The 16,865-nt window shown below is 41.5% G+C and overlaps 1 protein-coding gene across 6 annotated transcripts in view; it reads right to left on the bottom strand.

Annotated features, from left to right (window-relative positions):
* Positions 1-1,656: 1,656 nt before the first annotated feature.
* AOC1 (amine oxidase copper containing 1) overlaps positions 1,657-16,865 on the bottom strand; it is a 258,333-nt gene continuing 243,124 nt past the window's right edge. For all 6 annotated transcript variants that reach the window (XM_078662761.1, XM_078662762.1, XM_078662763.1 and 3 more), the window contains one exon: positions 1,657-3,204. In XM_078662761.1, the coding sequence (XP_078518887.1) occupies positions 2,929-3,204 (276 nt within the window). In that variant the 3' untranslated portion in view covers positions 1,657-2,928. The remainder of the gene's footprint in view (positions 3,205-16,865) is intronic.

Here is a 16,865-nt window from a genome sequence, read left to right as displayed (position 1 = left end):
TTTTGTGTTGAACGTGAAAGAAGCATTCTTCTTAGCTAGAATAATGTCTTTGTTTTTCTAGCCAGAAAAGGAGAGAAGAAATTACAATCATGTGGCTTGAATCGATAAAGGAAGGCCGTTGCATTGCACACAGAGGAAAGTCTGGGAACCAAGGTCAAAAAGTATCGCAGGAAGAACACTGTTGTCCCGTGTAAGTTTACCTTCCGGATCGTACCCATAGCAGATGGTGTGACCCGCAAGGATTCTAGGGAAAGTTACCTTTGAATAGTGTAATGTGAAAGTAGGGAAGGGGACCACTTCTTTTTTTTGCCTTCAGAGAGAGAGCATCTTAGAACGAGCTCTGTCTTGGTACCTTCATGCTACAGGACCCATGTGGTGGAGCGACGTCTTAGGAAAAGTCCACATGCTGACACTTTTTTACACTCCACCTGGAAATGCTTAAGTAGGGATGTCACATTAGTGTTAGAGTAGAGATAGATTTATGCTTCTTATTCACCAACCCTCAATGCAGGGGAATTTTGACTCATGCTTCTTGAGCTTCTGCATTTTCCTTCTTGAGCTAATTGTGTTGGTTATGCTGCAATGTCTAAATTGGACACACAGATTTGGCGTTAGGCTAATTCTGATGTATTTTTACACTCTGGTATTGAGGTGTTTCTATGTTCAGTTATTTTTGGCTTACTAACCGTAAGTAAGTTGTCCGTGGTTACTATGTGTCACAGAGAATTATTGATTTATTGGCATTTTCATGACTTTCCCCCCTATACACTTTCATGCTGCTAAAAAGAACCATTGGATTGTGAGTTTAGAACAGGCCTAGAACTTATAGGCCCAGCCCTTTCAGTGGGAACTCCCACACACCACCCATGCAACATCTTTCTGGAGCTAAGCAGCACAGTGTTTTGCGCTGCGTTGCATTACTCTGGATTTATCAAGCCACTCAGGGTCACGCAAGGGGGCCTTGCGTGACTTAATAAATAACATTTAAGGGTTGCGTCGTGCATGCACCCTGTTGCCTGGTGCAAAATTGACACTACCCTTACAAAGATATGGCCCCAAATTTTAAATAAAAGAGCAAAACATTTTGCTCAGTTTTTGCTACCTTTTCCGCAAACTTTGTTTGACATTTAAAAAGTGATGGCATTTATTTCAATAATCCTTATCAGCAAACATAATGTGAACCCAATTTGCACCATGTTTTGCTCTAGTACAAATATTGATTTTGCAGCAAATATGTGGAAAGCAACATACATTGATATTCCTGTTTCCATTGACACCAGTGCAAATTTCCTATGCAATGGCCAGGAGTCTTTCCAAGGTTAATTGAAAAAACTTACCTGAATATAGAAGAATCATTGACAAAGCAATAGGTCTGCTTGTGTTAGGGGAATTGTTTAGTAATAGTTGAATGTCTGAGTAAAGCTGTACCCTCTAAGAGAAGTGGTGCAAAAAAGCATCAGAAAAGTAAGTTTGCTTTGTAAATAGTGAATACAGCAAATTATTGAATAGTTCATATTTTTGACACAGTACAAGAATTTTTGTGGCATCTTTAAGAAAATCTATGTGCGCTTGTATGTGTTTATTTTGTAAAATAAAATAATCTGTAAATCCAACAAAATGTTATGACAGAAAAATAAAACAAAAATGGCAAATTGGGAATATTAATGTCTTTTTATTCAGAAAAAAAAGCACTCAATAGCATTTCCTTGACAAAAAAGCCATAAACCAGCAATTATAATTCTGTTTCGTCAGCAAACTAAATACACTAAAAACCACACCCTAAAAAGAACTACTTAATGCACACCACCAGAGCAAAAACGAAATACAAATGGGACATTGTAGCCATATATAAAATCTCATGGCCCTGATGGCATCACAGTCAAGCAACTGCTAACCATGAACAACAAATAAAGCCTAAAGTATGAAAGGAGTTGGACAAAGTTTATTCTGTGTGTAGTTCTTATTTAACCTTCATGAAGAATAAGAATTCATAGTATGAGTTTCCCACCCTTTACTGAAAATAAAACACTTGCTTCATTAAATCTATCAGCATTTTTATTTCACAGCTAAAAGACAAGTTAGGGCCAATAGTTTTGTATAAGGAATGGTAATGGATGAAGGCACATTATGATCCAGGATTGATATTAGATTTGCTACTCTTTATTTTATACAGTGCAAATATTCACAATGCAGATTGGTATATTATGAAATACAGCCCAGTTACTGAAGATTGAATAAACTATGTATGGTATTGGAATATTTCTTGATAACCTTTGACATTTACTTTAGTTCCTTCCTTTAATGTTGTCTAGACATGCATGCATTATTTTTTAAGGGTACGATTGGGGGTGGATGGTGAGTTGAGTAGGAAGAGGAGGGCTCTTTTTGACAGGTGGACCTGGGTTGCTAAAATTCAAGACATCTTATATTGGATGGTAGGATGTCTTAACTATAGGGATATTGAATTCATAATTTAGGTTTGGTCACTTAGAGGAGTGCAAATACAATGAGATGGGACAACCATTAAAGACATTGCTTTAAATGTGGTCCTCTAGGCTAATAATGATTCGAGTAGTTACAAATAAGAGTATTGTGTTTACAGAAACATTAGAGAGAAAAACATGATTATCAGTATGCACTAGTAGACTCATAACTCAATAGACTCAACCTTTGAGTGCCATAGGTCTTAATTGCTCATCGTTACTGCCCCCTCTTTGAATTCACTAGCACAGTCACTAACCTGTGTGGTAACTCTTTTGCATATTGCCACAACATGTCCAGTTCCTTCCCACTGCACAGAGTACTGATTGACAGCCACTGTATGCACTATTATATCTCAAGTAAGATATTTTCTAGAAGCAAGCTGGCTGAACATTATGTTGTCTCCACTCATTTCAAGCCTTAAATATCTGTGTAAGACCCTCAGGATCAGTCCTGACGATAGGTTCCATTGTACTGGAAAGGCTTCTCTGCAACACATAAGCCAACAATGGCTGGTGTCCAGCGCTGGATCTCCGCCTTGGAGAAGGAACTGTCCTTTGGCCGCACTATAACAGTGCTCCTAGAGGCAACTGAGGGGTCTTCGTCAAAGAAGTTGAAGGGTCGCAAGAAGAATCCAACAGAATTTGCTGGAGTGGCCGTGTTTGGTATATCTTCAGAATGGGGGACGTGCAGGAAGCCTACACTTACCCAGGCCACCAGATCCTAGAGGAAAACAATAAAATAATTTAAGTATTTGGATCAACCACACATGAGTAATATGCCTAGTCTATTCACAAAGGAAAATAACAGATTCCTTTGACACATAGGCAACCCATATACTGCAGAGCACTATACTGGGATTTTGAGACAAATTTAAGAAATTAAATTTACCCATATCTATTGTGATTTTTTGTAGACAAAGTGTGGATTACAAGTTTGACAGATGCCCCTTCATTCATACTAGCAGTGGGTAGACATCAGTACATTCAGGGCCATATTTATGAAAGGGTTTGCATCACTTTTGTACCACACAATGTGATCCATGCACAATGAACTCCCAAATGCAATGTATCAAGCCATGCAAAGTCGCTTTGCATGGCCCTGAGTGGCTTGATAAATCGGGAGTAACACAACGAAGTCCAAATCGCAGCATTGCATTATTGTGTCCTGGGAAGGCATTCCATCGGTATTGCATGGGTGTTCCCACGAAACTCCCATAGATTTTGATGCATTCCCTGATTAACCATTTCTGGTGGACCTGTGAATGCACTCAAATGCTACGCCTTTCCAGGTGAGGTTTTTTGAGAAGAAAGATCTTCATTTCTTCTTGTTACATCCTCTTTCAACGTGTGTTGCATTCTGCAGCACACACAGATAGAGGAACATGCATCAGGGGATTGCTTTTGTGCAGGAAGGTGCCCCTTCCTGAAACAAAAACATCCTGAATGCAAAGCAGGCACCTTTGTACCATGGTGCCTGCATTGGTGCTAGGCAGTCCATGGTGCACCAGCACTGGGAAAGGACCTGAAAGGGCCATATTGTAATAAATATGGTACATTCCTGCCCTTTCCCTGTAATGCAGTGCAAAGCAGCATGGGAACTTGCTGCGCTGCTTTGAGTTACTTTCTCATAAGAATGACTCTCAGAAAAGAGCAGACAGGACATCTACTAATCACAAAACTATACCCAAATCTTGTATTGCATGCGTGCAACCTATTGCAGACTTATTCACTTTATTTCATAGCGCATCGAAAGAATCAGACTTGTTCAGTGAGCTCAGAATATTTTTACACATTTTTCAGTGTTAGTCGCTATCTTCGTATGTATGTACATTAATGTATCAGTTTAAATAACAGAGAATTATCCCAAGGATCATTTTGCTTAAAACCTAGGCCCAGATTTAGGAAACCCATGCATTGCCATTGAGTCACATAAGGCGTCGCAAGGGAATACAAGGGTTCAAGTGAGATTCATTAAGCCACGCAAAGCCACCTTGAGTGGCTTGGAAAATCTGGAGTAACATAAGGCAGTGCAAGTAGATGCCTTGCAGTTCTCTGCCCTGAGAAGGCGTTTCATGGGCGGAGCGTGGGTGTTCCCACAAATCCCTCCATGGATTTTGGTGCATTCCCAGATTTACTAGACTAGCAAACCTGGGAATGCGTCAAAATACTATGCCTTTAATGTGGCTTTGTAGCCTGTAGACAACTTTCAACTACAACAACATTTTTAATAGAATCATTGGACTATTTTAATAAAAACAATATAGAGGCACAGTTGTGGTTTTTAGATGCTGAGAAAGCTTCTGATCTAGTGTCTTGGGACTGTCTTTTCATAATTCTTGATAGATTTGGCTTTCCAGAAAGTTTTATACAAATAGTAAGAAGTTTATACAAGGGCTCGCAGGCACAAATATTAATTAATTCCAGAAGTATGGGTACCTGTAAAATAAGTAGGGGTACAAAACAAGGGTGCCCCTCATCTCCAATTTTATTTGCCCTATTTATAGAACCCCTAGCAATAGCGATTAGGCATAAAGCACTACATACTGCACCCCTACAGGGGATGACCAATATAAAACTATATGCCAATGACATTGTTTTATTTCTAAAACCCACGGATAGCATCCAGAAGGAAACTTTGGTGATTTTCAGAATTTCAGGCGATAGGTGGTTATAAAATAAATATGACCAAGACAGAAATTCTGCTATGTAATTGTTTGGTTGATACATTAGTACCAAGTTTTCGGCTAATATATAATCCTCGGCCCAAGAGGTACTTGGGGATACATGTGTTGGAAACAGTAGAAGAGCTGCATAGCTTAAACTATGTACCCACAGTGCAAAAGGTGAAACGTTTACTAGTAAAATGGAATCAACTTCCAATATCAATAATAGGCCAGGTGGCGCTTCTACAAATGAACATCTTACCATTACAAAATGTTCTATGTGCAGCAACCCCAAGTGCACTACACACTTCTTTTTTTAGAGAGCTAGATAGCTTTTTCACATCTTTCTTATGGGCCAACAAGGTACCCCGACTAGCGCTAGCCACTTTGAACTACCCGACCGATGAGGGAGGGTTGGCCCTCTAAAACATAAAGGAGTATTACCACACACATTTTGCACACAATACTCACAGATTTTATTCCCAGCTTAACTCTCCAGATATGGATAATTGTTTTATGGAAAACATATGAGATGAATATAAAATCACAGATCCAATGAGGATAGTCAAGAACCCTAAGAAAGTTCGGTATAAGGTCCCCCAATGCCTTTTAAAACAAAAAAAACACTGTTAAAATTATAAGGTATTACTCTGATAAATGTCTCCACATAACTGGCCAACCTTTATATTAGGGAGGGCAGGTTGTTGCAAAAAGGTGTACTAAAGAAATGGGAGGGAAATGGGTTCAGACAAGTGGGAGACTTTCTTAACTCACATGCCTGGAAAAAGTGGTCAAAGATAGAGAATGGGTTGCTTCACTACAGGGATATGCTTAAGTGGTCATTTATCCAAATCAAGCATTTCTTAGATAGAATCGACCATATTGTGCTATCAGCAAAAACAGAACTAAGAGAAGCATTACAAGAAACAACGGACAAGCGGTCAGTAAGCGCTTGGGTGAAAATCATTAATGAAAATAAATCCTCCGTTATTTATGAAAAAGCTCAAGATACTTGGCAGAAAAAAGAAGGCCTCTAGATCATCAGAGCAGTCTGGATTAGATTGAACAAACTTAATGTGACAACAATTAGAGGCACCAGTTTTAGAAGAATGCAATTCTACGCACAATGGTTATTATATCGGACCTAATCATTTCTCCATAATAAGATTGAGGATATGTGTTTTCGCTATTCTAGGGAGGGAGGAGGTACATGGTTTCATATTATCTGAGATTGCCCGAGGATCAAGTACCTACAGGACATGCTCTAATTATCAATAACTATATTGCTGTCCTGGGATGCTCACCAAATGTATATTATGCAAGAGGAATGTTTATTTATATCAGCCCTAGTGGCTAGATTGTTAATTCTGCAGATTTGGCACAGTAATACTGTACCCACCTTCCAAGCGTGGAGAGCCAAACTCCAGAAAGTAAGAGAGTTAGAGAGACACTACGCTTTAAGATTAGGGTATCTTACAAAATTTGAGAAACGCTGGAATTTCATAGGAAATTAACCTGTGGTTTGGTTCAAAAGTAATGGTAAAAGGAAATTCTGAAAATTGCTACTCTCTTGTGTTATTCCCTGTTCTGCATATTCTTAATCAATGTTTTTGATACTGATGTGATTTAAGAATGAATTATGCATGTGATAATGATGCCAACCGAAATTGAAATTGAGCACCGTAAACACTTTATTCCGTTCATGTATGTTAAATTATGAATTGAACTCTCAATAATAATTTTTTTAAAAGTACTATGCTTTCCGAGGTGAGACATAATGAGCGAAAATATGAAGTTGTCATACCTCGTTGCATTATGTGACTTGTTAATAAATCTGCCCCTTAATTCTCCCTGAAATTCTCACACCTTGTGCAACCAACACGACCGTCCTCACAAGATTGTGAGTTATTGCTAATAAGAAAACAAATCGATTTAACAATACAGGTGTCAAAATCATTTATCCCTTGATATTTTTCACACTTTCCTATTGCCACTGACTATTTTGTTTGGTGTTTTACTTAAGTTTTTTTCCACTAATTTAAGATGACATCTGCTCTAGAAGTTCATGGAGAGCAACATGACAATTCTTCAGTGGAAGAAGTTCACTCAGAAAAACAGAAAGCCTTGTTTGGCAGGTTTTTTTAAATCCAGTGGGAGAAAAAAAAGTAAATGCCAGAAAAGTGATATGCAGTCTGTGCCAGGAGATTCTCTCTTGTGGCAGTGAGAAGAAGTACTCATGTAGTACTTGAATCATGTACAAACATCTAATTACCATACATGGAACCCATCTGGCAAGAGCAGAAACAGAGAGAGAGAGAAGAGCCAGCAATGAAGATCTTGTTCTGGAGAAGCACAAGCAGGCACATCATCTACTGGCGGATAAATTGCGCACTTTCGGAACACTATTCCGGAATTCACAACGTTTTTCATTTTTTGTGCCCAAAAGGCAAGGGAGAACTCAGTGAAGGTGAACAAGTTATACCAACTTTACTGCTGATCACTAATGCACACTGTTGTTCATTTTTTCCCCGAGCACTTACTGCTCTTTTGTGCTTCTTCTTCCTAAAGACATTTCAGGTTTTTTTTCAATAGAAACAAAAAAAAACACCCCAGAATACTAAATTGTTAAAGAAATCCCCAAAAAGGAAAATATGTTGACAAAAACGGAAAAGGTTCTTGTTAGAAACATCCTTTTCAGTTCAAGAAATAAAATGTATATGTTAAATGTATGTTTATAATAGTGTGAATGTGTCTTGTTATGACTATTTGTATGTTCCTGAGTGTTTAAATGAGTAGATGGTTATGTAAGTGATTGAATGTGTGATTGAGTGCATGCACTAGCGGCTGTATTAGTAAGTGAGTGGTTGCATTAGTCTCTCTTACAGTGAGTGACTTTGTGTGTTAGTAGCTGTATGAGTTAGTGGTAGGGTATGCCAGCAGAGAATAAGTGTGAGTGAGTATGTCAATCAATCAATCAAATAATCTTTATTTGGTTATAGATATTAAAACCAGAAAAGCACATATTAAATACAATAAAACAGTAGTGACATCTACTTTAAAAACAATCCCCACAGGGATCAGGTGGCGAATTAAAAATAACTTGTACCAATGGGAATGCAAACATTCGATGGCTCCAATATCATTCATGCTGTACCAATAAAACATTTAAACCAGGATCAATACAGTAAAAGAGAATAAGCTAGTTAATCACAACTAGTCTGACGGATTTTAAGAATTTAGGTACATAAAACACAGTGCTACCTGTCAGTATTTGTAAAAATATAAAAGATGGGCACACTTGTCTAAAATTAGCCTTTTTCAGAATCCGGATTATTAAGGACTTTCTAGGGATTTCATAAAAACTACAAAACATCATAAAATAAGTATGGAGATTGACTATCACAGCCACAGACAGCAAAGTTTGGCCCTTACTACAACCCATAGGATGAGCAAGGAGGAGGTGAAAAAGATCAAACCTGAACCTCATTAGCAGTAATCTTTCATAAAAGTTTATGAATCCCAGTAAGTAATGCTCAGCTGACTTAGAGGTTTTTAACATGACAAAGCGACGTACACTAGGCTTCAGGAGCTCCCTCGCTTTCCTTGCCATAGCCCAATGCACAAAAAAGTCACCTTTATAAGGTTCAAGTCTCTCTTAGTTGTCCGGTCCGGATTGGTAAAAATATCACCTTTCCCGATGCTCGTTGAGCTCACTTCAATGTACTTGAGCCACGGTATGCGTGGAGCGTTATCAAGGGCCAAACAATCTTTTAGGATGAGTTTATTCAATGTTATCCCCTTACCGGCCTTAGTCTTTAGCCATAGGGATACAGGACGAAACACTATCAGGTCAGTTATATATGACATACTAAGCTCCTCACGTATTGTGAAAGAGGGGGTGCCTTGAGGAACGGATAGAAGCTGTCTCAGAAATGTATTTTCCCCGATTTGAAGGTCTTCAGCCTTAGTATACCCCCAAATTTCACTGCCATGTAATGCCTTGGAGAAGTGTACACATTCAGGACAGAGGGTCAAAACTCGGGACAAAAATTCATGACAGAAGGTCAAAATTCAGAACAAAACTTCGGGACAAAAGGTAAGTTTTACAGACACATCAGAGGAAGCTGCTTACAACCAATTAAGTACAAGTCAAAATAAGATTTATATTAGGTTGAGACAATTGTGCACTTCACGTTTTTTCGGTATGCGCGCAGCTTTGAGCAACTGTGCAGGTCTTTTTGTCGTATTTCATATGATAATAATCTATTTATATGGTTACTGCAAGGGGATGTCCAGTCTGTTATTTTGTTTACAACTCTTGGTCCTGAGCAGGCATGTTTGGTGAGAGAAGTGGTCGGATAGACTTTGTTACTAGCATCTCATATCTGAGTGCCATTGTGAGATGTAAAGTGGCATGCACAGGTGAACTAAAGGGAGGATTGCTGTGATGAACCCACTATAGGGAACTCATTATGGGTGTATCCTCAAGTGGAACTTAAAATATGGAATTTGACTTTGCTTATGGGGGCTTCACAGAGAGTTGCAAAAGCAGACTGAAGTCACAATGTCATGTATTCCTATAGGTTCTGAATCGATCCCCCTATTCCTGACCCTATTCTGGTTAAACTAACTATCAAGTTAACTAACAGTCAGCCCATGAGGCAAGAAAAGCCCCCATGATGCAGATACCGTTATCTGACGCAGTCACACTACGGCACAGGAACGTGTTATCTGATTAGGTCATAACGCTTGAGATCTAATTTGACAAGCGACATTCCTCCAGCCCCTGATAAGGCATACGACGTTCTCATAACAAATCAAACCTATGACAACCTGGAAAATCCGTGCGGCCATTGTTTTGATTTCACAGAGAACTTCAGTAAAAGAATGTGCTAACGAGCAAGTCGTATGACATCTTTATTGACGTATCTATGTCCATCCTTACGGCAATCTCGGCACCTTTAAGGTATAAATATTGCCGATCTTGCCCTATGCAAACACACGCGTGGTGACGAGACGGAGCAGCCATACTTGCCGAAGCCCAGAAGCAGAGCAGACCCCGCTGGCAGCAGCCCCGCCTTCCTGACGCGCTGAGAGACGCGCTGCTATCTCCTACCGAGAGACCCAGCACCGGCGCTTTCGGGCAGCCCTCGCAGGCAGCCTGGAATATCGAGAGCAGAGAAAGAGATACCATTCCTCATTCATCCTAACTTCCAGGTACAGAACTGAATAACCCCTCACAGAGAATTCTTTAGTTATTCACTTGGCAAAAACAAACTTAACTTAAACTGTAACTTTCTATTCCCGCCCACGCATTAGACTTAGGTCAGGTACACGGGGTAGGCGTATTTAGAAACACCAGTTGAGTACGTTTAGTCAAATGTATATGTATATGTAAATATATTTTAATCATTTTAAACATCATATGGCTCAGAAACCATATCAATGTTTTTACAGTATTATTTTATACTATTGCTTTTAATGTATGCACTTTACTTAACTATAAGTATTGCAATAATATCGATCCATTTCTCTTGTACGAGAAAAGAGACTGATCAATAAATAACACCTTTTTATTGAACACGCCCGTCTCTTCCTTTTCTCTACAATCTGATGAGACTAAGAATGCACGTACTGACTGAGTAAAATAATTGCCTTGTGCTCACACGACTCTGGAGATACACTCTTGATTAGGGGAGAGCAAAGTTGTCATGTTCTATGGTTGTCAGAAACTAAATCCCTTCTTGTCTAATCAGGGGAGTTAATTCTTTCCTGAACATTCGAGAAAGTTTCTAGCGAACTCTGAGCTACGCTGGCAAACCCAAAACTTAAGTCTAGTATCGACAGTAGTAGACCTAGTTAACGTCTGGCCTAGGCCTTTACTGCTGTAGGTATTATTCCAATGCGCAGAGCCTATTGGGAAGATAGGAACTACACTACAACAAAGGTTCTTTTACATGCAGCTTTCTTAAAGAATGCACTGTCGATACACTATTACATAGTTTATTTTTGACGCCTTGCCTATTGCTAAAAACACAATATACATCTCAAGCACAGCTCATGGCACTACAAGGCTCTCTCTAAAATTTTACACCTAAAACAAAACATGCATTTACAATTACTAGTGTAACATTTAAGTAGCTGTTGGGTGTCACTTAAAATGTCATCTATTAATTCTATTGTCCATCATGCAGTCTTTCACCATTAATTCAGTCCTTCCATCTGTGAGCCCATCCATATCCAAAACGTTTCAACCATTTGCACACCTGTCCATCATCTATCCTTCTATACATCATTTCACTCATCCATCCACACTTTCACCCAATCCATCCTTTCACTCATCCATCCATTTTCCACCCATCCATCCATTTTCCACCCATCCATCCATTCACTCATCCATCCAACTCTTAACACTTTCACCCAAGCAAACCGTTCACTCATCCATCCACTCTTCCACCCATCCAGCCATTCACTCATCCATCCAATCATTTACCCTTTCCCCCATGCAGCCAACCTTTCACTTACTCATCCATCCACCCAGTAACTCATCCATCCACTCATTCATCCTTTCACTCATCCATCCTTTCTTTCAGCTCTCCACCCTCCCTTTCACTCAAGTATGCATTCTTTCACTCATCCAGCTTTACATTATTTTCACTCATCCATGCACCCATTCACCCATCCATTCTGTCAATCATTCATCCATGCTATCATTCATCCATCCTTCCATCCTCCCTTTCTCTCTCCATTTCTCTTTCACTTAGCCACCCATCCTTCACCTGTGCACCCACCCATCCAATTGCAGACAGAATAGGCCTATCTAGAACTTTACCCTCACCCTAGTTCCTAAAGCAAGGGGTGGGATGGGGTAGGGTTGAGGAGGGTTCACTATGCGCCTGCACATAGGCAATCTGAAAACTTGTAAGTCATGAGTCATGCATGATGCCCAGTGCCAGGACATGAGGTGACAGTGACATGGTGTTGTTTCCATAGCTTTAAGTGAGATGAACAAACTGGGGGTATCTCCAAGGGGCATGTCTGATGTAATTAAGGGCGTGGCTTAAAACACCTCACCTTAAAATATATGCTGAGCATAATGTTCCGCCGACTGGTATTTTGCTGTTTCTATCATTACATCCAGTAACATTAGACCTACAACAAGCCTGAACTATTGGCTTTGTCAATGGATGTTAGTTGCATATGATAAATAAAAAAGCAGCAACTATGTCTTCATTTTACATAATAATAAAAATGCTTCAGCTCTGAAATGATGAGACTGTGTAAGAACTATAACCTCTTCTTTTTAACTTTGTACATTTGTTTTGTACATCTTAACCCGAACAGAATGCCCTGCCCTAGACAGAGGCAGGAGGAGGCCCATCACATGCTGCAAGAGCCTGTTCCATTGTCATTCTGTATGTGGCAATCATCCCAAGACAGAATGACAATGGACGGGGTGGGGCTGCTCTTACGCTCACATGATGAGTGCAAGGCGGCCCCATCAGGGAGCTGAGGCCTCTCACAGGGGAACAGCGCTGTTCCCTGCAATGGGCAAAATTATGGACAAAAGGCATCCATAAAAAGGATCCTCATGGAAAATGGATTTGAGATCCAAATTACGGACGGTCCGTGAAATTTAAGGACAGTTGGTCACCCTACTTTGGAGAGACACTAAACACTGCAGAGCTTTAGTAATTCTCCCACTGGTATTTTCCCCAGTCTGGTTGCAAAATTAAATATGGCTGCAGACTCTCTGGATAGGTGGTTTCTCATACAAGTCAGTTGAGGCCCCCATTTTGTTTTATCATCCATCAAAACACCCAGGTAATAAAAAAACACTTGACCTTGGGACATATACCTTAAAAGTATATAGTCTGCTGAGGCGGGCCCCTATTTGCATGATAAAAGACTTAGAATTGTTAACCAGGAGGTCCTGCTTCCCCATAAACTGAACAAAAGAGTTTAATAATGCTTGTAACCCCCGTTCCGTCTTGGCCATCAAAGTGGCATTGTCTGCATACAGCAGAACGGGAAGACCACACTGTCCTACCTGCAGGAAGCCCACCATGGTACCTATAAGGGTTCCCTCAATGGAGGGAATATATACATTAAATACAAAGGCACCAAGATAAAGAGCTGTTGTACCCCTCTCCTGATAGGGAACAACTGTGAGACCTTTATGCCACCCGAGTAGCGCACGGCTGCCCTTGTGTTTGGTGGAGATCCTGTAGGAAAAGGATGATATCCCTGCCCCCCGCAGGGAGAGCAGGGTCTGCCACAACCTCCCTCTAATCATGCAATCATATGTGGAAGAAAGGTCCATGAAGGCCAGAAAAATTGTGCAGTGCATGCATCAGTATACTTGTTCGCCATCAGGAAGAGGTTCAGACATTGCTCTATCATTGACCGGCCAGAACGGAACCCATATTGGGCATATGACAAAATGTTATTCTCTATAGCCCAATTGGATAACCTATCTAACAAGATTCGTCCAAGCTCTTTAACCACAGAGTCCAGCAGGGAAATGGGCCTGTAACAGTGTGTACTCTCTCTTAGTAAGTGAGTGGTTGTATTAGTCTCTGTTACAGTGAGTGAGTGGGTGTGTTAGTAGCTGTATGAGTTAGTGGAAGGGTATGTCAGCAGAGTATAAGTTTGAGTGAGTATGTCAGTTGTTCTATAGGTGAGTGACTCAGTGTATGAGTGGTGAGTGAGTGAATGAGTACATGTGTGATCAGTGACTGATTAAATGGGTGCAAGAGTGGTGTACTTATGGGTTATTGAACAGATGCATGTGCCTGTATGGGTGTGTGAGTGAGTGTGTTAATGCCTGTTTGGGTGTATAGGTTGGGGTGTGAATAGCTGAACGGGTGAGTGATAGTGTGACTGAATTATCAGTTAATATGTGTGTGTGTTAGTGGTTGTATGGGTGAGCGAGTGGGTATGTGAGTAGCTGTATGGGTGAGTGAGTGGGTATCTGAATGTTTGTGTGATTGAGTGAATTATTGGTTTAGTGGTTGTATGAGTGATTGAGTGGCTGGAAGAGTGGCTTTATAAATGAGTGAGTGTATGTATGAGTGCCTGCATGAGGTGTAAGTGGGTGTGTCACTAGCTGTATGAGCGGGTGAGTGGATGTATGAGTGGCTGTATGGATAAGTGAGTGGTTGTGTGAGTGGCTATGTGGGTCAGTGAGTGGCTGTGTGAGCGACATTATGGGTGATTCAAAGGGTGTGTGCGTGGCTATATGGGTGAGTGAGTGGCTGTTTTAGTGGATGTATATGTAAGTGAGTCGGTGTGTTAGTGACTGTATGGGTGAGTGACTGGGTACCTGAGTGGTTGCATGAGTGAGTGAGTGACTGTATGGGTGAGTGTGTGGGTACATGAGTGGGTGTGTGAGTGGCTGTATGGGTGAGTGAGTGTGTTAGTGACTGTATGGGTGAGAGAAAAGCTGTGTGAGTGGCATATATGGATGAATGAGTGGCTGTGTGACTGGATGTATGGGTGAGTGACTGGGGTGTGAGCGGCTGTATGGGCAGGTAAGTCATTTTATATGTGACTGTATAGTAGAGTGAGTGGGTGCATGAGTGAGTTAAGAGTTCATGGATGATTGCATGGGTGAGTGACTAAGTGTGTGACTGGATGTATGGGTGAGTGCATGAGTAGATGAGTAGTTGAGTAGATGAATGAGTGGTTCTGTCAGTGACCGTATAGATGAATGAGTGCAGGTCTTAGTATCTGCATGAGTAAGTTAGTGGCTGTCTGTATGGGTGACTGGGTGGGTGTGTGAGTGGCTGTAAGCATGTTTGAGAGGATATATGAGTGGCTTTATGGGTGAGTGTCTGCGTGACTGCTGATATGAGTAAGAGGGTGCATGAGTACCAATATGGGTGAGGGAGTGGCTGTTGAGTGGTTGTATGGTGAGTGAGCGGGTATGTGAGTGGTTGTGTGTAGAGGCATGAATGGGTGAAAAGATGAGTGAGTGGGTGCATGAGTGGCTATATAGCTGAATGAGAGGGTGCATGACTGCCTGCATGAGTAAGTGTGTGAGTAACTCAATGGGTGAGTGGATGAGTGAGTGGCTATGTAAGTGGCTGTATGGGTGAGCAAGTGTCTGTGTCAGTTGCTTTATGGGTGAGTGACAGTGTCTGCATGGGTAAGTGAGTGGGCATATGGATGAGGGCAACACCTCAGCATTGATTCCACTCGATCTGAGTGCAGCCTTTAACACTGTCTCCCATGAGATCCTGCTCCATCGACTCTGGGAGAACAGGGTCAGTGGTAGGGCCCGGACCTGGTTTGCGTCTTTTATATGCGATCACTCCTATCAGATCCACGCCCTTCCATATCTGTGCGGTACTCACCCCCTCAATTGAGGTGTCCCCCAAGGCTCTGCTCTAAGCCCCACGTTGTTTAATGTGTACGTCCGCCCTTTTGCCCTTTTGGCAAAAGCTGAGAAGATTAACATGATATCATACACGGATGACACACAATTGATTTTCACTTTCACTAATAACCCATCCCAAGATCAACTAATATTCCGTGAAGATGTCCTGGCCCTCTCAGGTTGGATGGCAGATAACTATCTTCAACTTAATTCCTCAAAAACAGAGGTGCTTCTGGTAGGCCAGGATTCCTATAAATGGGACTATCAGTGGTGGCCTGCGCACTGGGCCCTCCTCCCCAACCGAAAAGGGCAAGTAAGAAGCTGAGGGTCTTGATGGACAATTCCCTCTCTTTCAAGTTCCATGCCAAAAAAGTGGCAGGCACTTGCTTTTGCCACCTACGAGGTCTTAAACCCATTCTGGGGTTTTTTGACGCTTCCATCCGACAAGTGATTATTCAATCAGTGGTTCTGTCACGTCTCGACTACTGTAACAGGGTGCTACTGGGCGTTCATAAAACGGTCACAAAGAGACTCCAAAGGGTACGGAATGCGCCCGCCCGCATTCTTTTTGCCCTCCCTAAGCACTGTCACACCTCCCAGCCTCTGCACCGTCTACATTGGCTGCCTATTGAACAGAGAATTCAGGTTAAAACTCTCTGTGCCACCCATAAGATCTTACACGGCCAGGGCCCCCAGATATTGCAGGGACTCTGTACATTTTATGTTCCAATGTGAGCACTGCGCTCCGCAGACCTGTATCTGGCCTGCACAACTAGGGTGCGCAGGAGCAGAGCAGGAGGTCACTCCTTTAGGTCTCTGACCCCTGCCCTATGGAATTCTGTTCCACTCATGGCGCACAGCACACAAGATCCCTGTGCATTCCGAAAACAGATTAACACCTGGCTGTTTTCATCCATCTAGTTCATGTGTATGCGCATGCCAGGCTCCTGGTCCGTGGCTCCTAGAAATTGACTATACCTAATTGTCTCTTCTTCTGACTTGCACCACTTTCCCTGGTCATCTGTCCACGAGCGCTGGGACACCCGATGTTGGGGCAGCCATGAGCTATACAAGCATGTATGAGTGGGTGTGTGAGTGGTTGTGTGAGTGGGTACATGAGTGGGTGTATGGAGGAGTGAATGATGCATGAGTGGAACTGGATGCATGAGTGGCTGCATGGGTGAGTGAGTGCATGAGAAACTCAATGTATAAGTGATTGGCTGTATAAGTGGGTGTATAAGTGATTGAGTGGGTACATGTGTGGGTATATCAGTGAGTGAGAGGGTGCTAGAGTAGTGTATAGGTAAGTGAATGAATATGTGAATAACTGAATGAGTG

Source organism: Lissotriton helveticus, chromosome 10 (genome assembly GCF_964261635.1).
Source record: "Lissotriton helveticus chromosome 10, aLisHel1.1, whole genome shotgun sequence".
Lineage (NCBI taxonomy): Eukaryota > Metazoa > Chordata > Amphibia > Caudata > Salamandridae > Lissotriton > Lissotriton helveticus.
This window is presented reverse-complemented; position numbering and strand designations above follow the sequence as displayed.